Source organism: Passer montanus, unplaced genomic scaffold (assembly GCF_014805655.1).
Source record: "Passer montanus isolate IOZ18808 unplaced genomic scaffold, ASM1480565v1 scaffold76, whole genome shotgun sequence".
Lineage (NCBI taxonomy): Eukaryota > Metazoa > Chordata > Aves > Passeriformes > Passeridae > Passer > Passer montanus.
This window is the reverse complement of record NW_024372813.1, coordinates 85,139-92,610: the sequence shown is the minus strand read 5'-3', so window position 1 is coordinate 92,610 and position 7,472 is coordinate 85,139. Positions and strand designations below refer to the sequence as shown.

The following is a 7,472-nucleotide window of genomic DNA, read 5'->3' as shown; positions in this document are numbered from 1 at the left end:
GGCTCGTTTTGGAGAGGTGAGGGCTCACCTGTGCAACCCTGGGAGCAGCCCAGGGCTGATGTATTTAGGAATGATAAGCAGGTAGGTTTAAGTGCAGAGATATTATCCAGCAGTGACAGTTCCACAGGCCTGGGGCTTCACCCTGGATTAAGGATCATTTGTTGCTGATCTTTTTGATACCATTGGGCTCAATTTCAGAAATCCGTGGAGTTAGGATTGCAACAGGTCCAGGAGGTAGCAGGATACATTGTGGGGGTTCAGGTGATTTTTGCTGTGTTGATATAAACAATCCTAGTTTATATTAAATTATATCTCCAATATAAACAAATAATTATGTCTCTTATGTAACACTCATTGAACAGCTACCAGCCTGCTTAGATCTATACCCCTTTCCAAAGGAGCCACATTGAAAACTAACCAAGTAAATTTCCACTTCATTTTTGGGGGGTTGTTTTTCACATACTGTGCTCACATTTCCCTCTTCCAAATCCACATTAATGTGTGGGACTCCTAAATTTGTAGAATTACAGCTTGCTTTTTAGTGATTATCAGTGCAGTGCACTCGGGCTTAAACATGATTACAACCATTACCACGTTCATTTGTGCAAATAAAAGACATGGGGGTTTTCACTCCATGCACCAGGCTTGTTGAGGGATAAACTAGATCTGGGTCAAAGGGCTGAGTTTTGGGATTTTGGTATAACCCAGAGTGGGTCCTGGAAAGAGAAATAGGACAGGTCTCAGTGGGGAGACTCCAAAATGATCACCCCTCCCAGTGAGCGGCTCAGGTGTATCCACCCAACATTAATGTGGTGTTCAGCTCCTCTCTTGTCTTTTGGTTGGTCTCTTTTCATCATGGGACAGTTTTGAAAGAGCAGGGGTTCTACCTTCAAGGCCTGGGCTCCGTGGGAGCTGAGACAGGGGTAAAAGTTGCTCAATGAGCATCCAGGAATAGCAGTAGTTCCTCTCATTCCCAGAGATCTATTCCCTTGCACAGTAAGCTGTTCAGTGTGTGACAATGTGATTCATTGTTAGAATCTACCTCCCTTGTTAAAAAACACCCCTTTGGGGTCCCCAAAAGCCCCTCTGCTTCACCTTGGGTTTCACATGATCTGCCCTAGTCAGAGACACAACAAATACTCAGTTCCACTCTCACCAGGCCCCTGGACATATTTTTCTTGCAAATTATCCAGTTGAAGAGGGTCCCACAGAATGCTTCTGGTGATATTTCTTTCTTACCCCTGTGGGGCCCAAGGGACACTTCAATTTTAATAAGAGGAGCCACTTTAAACTATAATTCACCCTCTTCACTACTCTCATCCCTAAATTCCCAGTATCTCCATCACAATCTTCTGGGGATGCAATTAACTAATGGATCTTTATGGGACCTAATATATCAGATCATAAATTCTAATTTGTCCTCTACCCTTTTTCCTTCCCCCCACCCCAGTTGTTTCTGCAATTATTCTATTCACAGAGATAACAGCTCTTTTTGTCACTTTCTTTGTTACAAGATGAGTTTGAACAGTCTCATTTCCTTTTCTTTGTATTCCTTACAATGACATGCTGCTTCCAAACACATTTACAACATCTTGCATATTATTCCCTTTTCTTTACCATCTCTCAGTTTCTCTCATGCAGTTTAGCTGTTCCTCTATCTTTACTCCAATTATGCCAATTTTTGGATGCTCAATCCTCAAAAAGTCTTGGAGAAGATCTCATTCCATGCCAGTAATTCAATCTGCCACCCTACTGACTGTGACAAGAGAAGAGCCAGAGATCCCTCGGGTGGATCTGAGCTGGTGGTTCGTTTATGGAGCGCTAATCAGCAGATTTAGGGGTGCAAATCTCAGTCCTGCCTTCCACCTGCATGCAGCAGAGACAGCCTCAGAGGCTGGGCCACAACCACACCACCAAGTGACAGGAGCATTTTGTGCTTTCCCAACCAGGTTTGTCACTGCACTGGCAGCAACAGCCCAGGATGTCCCCAGAAACTCTCTGGGGACAAAAACCAGGGCAAGAGGAGCGCAGAGGTGTGGAGAGCACCCATCCCAAGCAAGGCTGCTCTCTCCTCCCCAACACATCCCCAAAACCCACAGCATCTGCAGCAGCCCTGGAATGAGATCTCCAGGTTTGGGATCTTCCCAGCTCCAACCATGGCCCAAGGAATGCAATTCCATTGCTCTGCTCATACCAGAGCTCTCCCATTCCATAAAAAACAATGGGACTCGTTCCCATCCAAACCCTGCAAAACAGAAGCACCTCCAGCCCTCTCATCCCTAAGGTTTCTCCAAGTTCTCCCCTGTAGAGAAGCTAAACTCAGCACAAAAACCAGACAAAACCACAAATTCCATCTGCTCTTGCATCCTTCAAGAGATCTTGGAGCACAATTCCTGCATCCCACTAGATAAGGAAGGGAAAACAGGATTTTCAAAGTCAAGAAATCATTTAGAACTTCAGAACACCAATAAACCCCTAAAATAGGAGCCACACATTGTTTAGGATTCCTTTCCATGGACACAACCTTTGGAAAATCCACCTGTACCTCCCAAATCCAAGTGCATGGAGGTTTGGGAATCACTCCCAGGTGGCAGCAGCTCCACATCCCCAATCCCAACCCTTTCCCACAGCATGGATTCCCACCCAAAGCCACCTGGGACCCTTCCCACCCCACAGAGAACACCAGGAGCTGACATGCTTCTTCTCTTTATTGGGATCACTGGGACATTCCCGGAGGACAGAGCCTTTTCCGGCACATCCACAGGAGCATTCCCAGGGCAGTCAGGCTCAGCAGAGTGGCTGCTGTCAGCAGGAGCCCCTGGATCACCACAGGAATTCCATCAGCAGCACCTAGAATGGACAAAACCCTCTCAACACTCATTCATTGGCTTCCCAGCTTCCAACCAATCCTTGAGAATCTTTGGGAAGGATCCCATAGGATGGCTCTGGGGGATTGTTCCAGAAAATCCCACTGTGCAATCCCTGGGAACTCACAGTGGGAGCAATCCCTGGGTGAGCCCTGGAGACAGAACCCCACAAAGAGCCCACAGTGACCCCTACCTTGGGGGGTGTTCCCAGCTGATCCTGGGCTTCCAGAGGGGCTCACCAATCCCTGAGCGTGCTCCAGGATTAGGAGGGGTCCCACAGAGACATCAGCCTCAGTCGGCCCTGAGGCATGGGAAAAAGATGGGAATGAGTACCCAGGAGAGAACATTCCTGCTTGGGCTGGAATTTGGGAATTACAGGAAGATGGACACCAGAAGAGCAGAACGCCAGGGGTTTAAAATGCAAGGACACAGTCAGGATAGAATCATGGAATGGTTTGGGATGGAAGGGGCCTCAAAGCCCATCCAGTGCCATGGGCAAGGACACCTCCCACTACCCCAGGTGGCTCCAGCCTGGCCTGGGACACTTCCAGGGATGAACAATGGTGCAAGGACCTCCCCACCCACACAATTTTCCCCCAAAATTCCCTCCCTAAAAGCATCAGAGAGGAGCCGGTATCGCCCTTAGACTGTGCCAAAACCCGGCTGCCCCGGCCCGAGGGACCCTGGGGACACTTTTGGGACACACCTCTCTGGCCGGGGCCGTCCCTCCTGACGCGCCTGCCCATCCGTGCGGCCGGAGCGCGGAATTCCCGGGAATCTCCTCCAGGAGGGGGACAGCTGCCGGTGTCACAGCAGCTGCAGATGGCCGCGGTGCCCTCCAAAGGTGCCCACCTGGAACAGAGTCACCTGTGACCCCTGCCGCGGGCAGGGACGGGTCCCCTCCCCGCAGCAGGGACACTCACAGCCCGCTGGCTTTGCTGAAGGAACAGGCTTTATTCCGGGAATTCGGGGCTTCAGCCGCCGGGGACACCCGCAGGTGGCAGCTGATGTAGAGCTGGCAGGGGAAGTCAAGGAAAAAATTATTAATCTTTGATATTTTAGGGCTTTTTTCACATGGATAAACCAAGACAGGAGGAGGGATGGAAAGAACACTCACCAAATTCCCGGTGTCTCCGGCGAATTTGAAGGCGTCCACCAGGAACCGCAGCGACTCCGGCCGGGGCCGCGGCGACACGAAGGCTGAGCCGGTGTCCTCTGCCCTGCTGTCCACCAGGCACCTGGAGAAGGGCAGGGAATCACCCGGGACCCTCCGGGGAACCCGGGGCTCCCCAGCCAGCCCCGAGCCCGGCCTTACCCGCCCAGGTCGATGAAGGCGTAGCGGGGGGACGAGCGCCTGTCGGGGCTGGCCGTGGCCACGCACTGATCCACGAAGAGCCGCAGGGGCACGTGGCCCTCCGAGGTGACATCGGCCTGCAAGCGGAGGCTGTCCCCAAGCTGGAAGCCATTGGAGAGCCTCTCTCTGCTCCACTCGTCTGGAATGCAGATCCCAGGATATGGGGTCACTTCGGGGAGTGTGGGACCTCTTAAATGTGCAGCAACCCCCGCGGGGTGGATTTAGCTCCATTGGGGCTCCCAGGATGTCCCCAGGAAGGGGGAGCTGAGGGACACGAGGCCACCAGGGCTGCACCCACCATCCATGAGGCGCAGGGAGAACCGGAGCCGCTCCTCGGCCGCCACCGTGGAGCGGAACGGGGCCCACGTGGGGTGCACGGCACCGCTGCTCACGTTGCTCCTCCTAAAGGGAAGCAGTGGGAGTTGCCTGGGGTGGCACCGGCACCTCAGGGCCGCGGCAGCACGGGGACAGCCCCCACCACTCACCTGGGGTAGTGACACTCAATGGGGACCTCGGCAGGGGTGGCCCTCACGATAAGGGGGTTGCCAGAACGGGTGGGTTTGTAGAACAGGGTGGTTCTGTAGATCAGGGAGTCCGGGGTCACCTGGAAGGAGGATTTGGGAGAGGGGAAAAATCAGGAAAATTAACTCGGCACCAGCAGGGACTGTGCTGGGACACAAGCCACATTCCCGATCCTACAGGACACCACGGGACTTTGTGCTGGCATCCCAACAAAGCACCTACTTGAAGGAGATCACAGAGCCTCCAGAATTTGGGCACAGCACCGCAGGACCCATTATCCCACAAATTCCTGCATCCAATCCCAAACCCACTACTGAGTGTGTGCCCCATCCAGGATATCCACACCCCAAAAATCCACCCCTGCTCCGGGCACTCCTCACCCCAAACCCGCCAGCACCTGCACCAGGGGCACCTCCAGGGTGGCACCTTCACCTGGCCCCGGTGCCACTCACCTGCAGCGTGCTGCCACACTCGTGCAGCGCGGCCACGAAGGTAACAAAGGCCTGGGCAGGGTTTGGGGACAGGGGCGGGCAGGAGGCCGTGCCCAGGCTCAGCTCCGCTGCCCGCACCGGGCGCCCGGTGCCGAAGAGGTCCCTGCGCACGGTGACCGCCAGCTGCCCCTCCCGGCAGCGCACGGCCACCGCGGGGCGCGGCGACAGCGCCCGCAGCTGCGACAGATCCACCCGCGCCCAGGCCTGCGACCGGGAGGAATCCCCCCGCAGCCGCCACATCCCGGAATTCCGCGAGGGAAAACCCCAGGGATCAGAGGATGCGGCCGAAGCCAGCACCCAGCAGAGCACAGCGACACCAAAGCAGCTCCCAAACCCCATCCTGACCCCAGGAAAAGCAGCGCATGGCAAAGGGGCTGCTCGGGAGCTTTTTATGGGAGCATCCCGGGGGAATTCCCGGCCGGGATAACAGGATCCAGCTGGGCATTCCACTCGGGATAACGGGATCCAGCTGGGCATTCCATTCGGGATAACGGGATCCAGCTGGATCCCATCCCTCCCGAGGGCGATTCCCTCCCCCTGCAGCCGGGAATTGTCCCCTTTGTCCCATGTCCCGCTCGGCTGCGGTGGCACCAATGTCACCCGTGTCCCCCTCGCTCCCTGAGCTGGAGCTGATTTTGGCCAGCGAGGCTCTCTCGGACATTCCCCCACGATCTTCCCAGGAATCCAGGCGGGGCATTCAGAACTCGGGATGTGCCAACCCCATCCGGGCACTTTGGGATCGGCCTGTGCCCCATTTCCCTGGAATTGCGCCTGGCTAACGAGGGCACCATAACGAGTTTATGTGCATGGAAAACAGAGGGACAGAGCCGGTCAGGGACCGGCAGGCGCAATCCGGAGATTAATTAGCCTGCGGGTGTTAATTGCGCTGATTGGCACCGCCGCTGGTGGGCACAGGAGGTGACATTGGCCCTGCGCAGCTGCGGGAGGAGCTGGGGACACTCAGGAGAGCGGCATGGCCCGGCCAGGTCGTCCCCGTGCGGGCATTCCCGGAGAATTCCCACTCCCCATCCATAGGGATGGGTGAGCCAGGAGGGATTTTGCCCTCGGAATTTATTCCTGGTGTTTGTTTGTTTGTTTGTTTGTTTTTACCGGGAAACAGGGGTGGAGCATTTACCTCCCTCTTCCAGGATCTGTGGGAAGGGTTTGGGATGAGGGGACCCACTCGAGTCACTTGTAGGGGATGAGCCAAGCTCTGACCCAGCCCAAATTCCTGATGGAAATTCTCCCGTCAGGTCCTGCTGTCCCCTGCAGCATCCGTAATGTCACTGCCACATTCCCACCCCCCTCTGGCACCATCCCGGTGTCCCAGCACTGTCCCAGGTGCTTTTAGGAATGATGAATAAATGATGGGACAAGGAAAATGTCTCCAGATCTCTCCATGAATTCTGCAGGAATGGGGCAGCTCCCAGCCTGGCTCATCCTGAAGCTGCCCTGGAATGTTTTATCCAGGGGGATGGGGCTGCTTGGGGGGCTCCAGAGGGATGGGAGGGGATGTTCCTGCATCCAGAGATATCCACGGGGATGGGAGGGGATGTTCCTGCATCCAGAGGTATCCATGGGGATGGGAGGGGGTGTTCCTGCATCCAGAGATATCCATGGGGATGGGAGGGGATGTTCCTGCATCCAGAGATATCCACGGGGATGGGAGGGGATGTTCCTGCTTCCCACAGCTCCATTCCCCATTCCAGCACCAGGAAGGGCCCTGGAAATCCAGGATTTGATCCACCCAGCCTCTGTGGGACACAGGTCTCCAGGGATGGGTGCCTGCTCCCAAAGCCCCTCATGCTATTCCACGGAGGAGGATCAAGGATCCCAAAGAGCCTCGCACAGCCCCATCCCACACTTTCCCTCTCAGTGCGGATTTCTCACCCCCTGGAGCAGCTCAGCACCCTGCAGGTGAGGGTCCCAGCCCTGTGGCTCGCTCTGTGCTCAGTGCAACACCCCCGAGAGATCTCCCACCCCGACAGTGCAGCCAAGGGCTCGCTCGGCTGGCTGCAGGAGCAGTGCCCTGCCCAGCATTAAACCCACATCCCTTTCATTCCTCCAGACACAGCTGAGCCCGGCAGGAGCCGAGCCCTGGCCGAGCCCTGCTGCTGCCCCCAGCCCAGGGGCGTTCGTGCTCCGCTGCTCCGGAGATCCCTCCCTGCGCTGCCGCTCCTGCATCCTCGCGGATGTGACACTGGGCTGACCCTCGGGAGCTCCACGGAGCCTCTCCAC

General features: G+C 55.8%; 1 protein-coding gene across 1 annotated transcript; it reads right to left on the bottom strand.

Annotated features, from left to right (window-relative positions):
• Window positions 1–2,690: 2,690 nt before the first annotated feature.
• On the bottom strand, window positions 2,691–5,590 carry LOC120512663 (zona pellucida sperm-binding protein 3-like). Its single transcript, XM_039731228.1, has 9 exons — window positions 5,196–5,590; window positions 4,707–4,825; window positions 4,520–4,623; window positions 4,183–4,360; window positions 3,985–4,105; window positions 3,791–3,882; window positions 3,574–3,719; window positions 3,061–3,168; window positions 2,691–2,850 (listed from the first exon to the last, which is right to left on the bottom strand). Exons 1-9 carry the CDS (start codon window positions 5,571–5,573, stop codon window positions 2,717–2,719), a joined length of 1,380 nt encoding a protein of 459 aa, XP_039587162.1. The 5' UTR covers window positions 5,574–5,590; the 3' UTR covers window positions 2,691–2,716.
• Window positions 5,591–7,472: the final 1,882 nt, after the last annotated feature.

What these genes read in the sequence shown, in the direction of transcription:
- LOC120512663 (XM_039731228.1), bottom strand. Translation starts at nt 5,573, where the DNA reads ATGGGGTTTGGGAGCTGCTTTGGTGTCGCTGTGCTCTGCTGGGTGCTG. An exon ending in ATTGAGTGTCACTACCCCAG is followed by an intron (nt 4,624 to 4,706) that starts GTGAGTGGTGGG and finishes GCTTCCCTTTAG; the next exon opens with GAGGAGCAACGTGAGCAGCG. An exon ending in GGACGGCCCCGGCCAGAGAG is followed by an intron (nt 3,169 to 3,573) that starts GTGTGTCCCAAA and finishes CCCATGCCTCAG; the next exon opens with GGCCGACTGAGGCTGATGTC.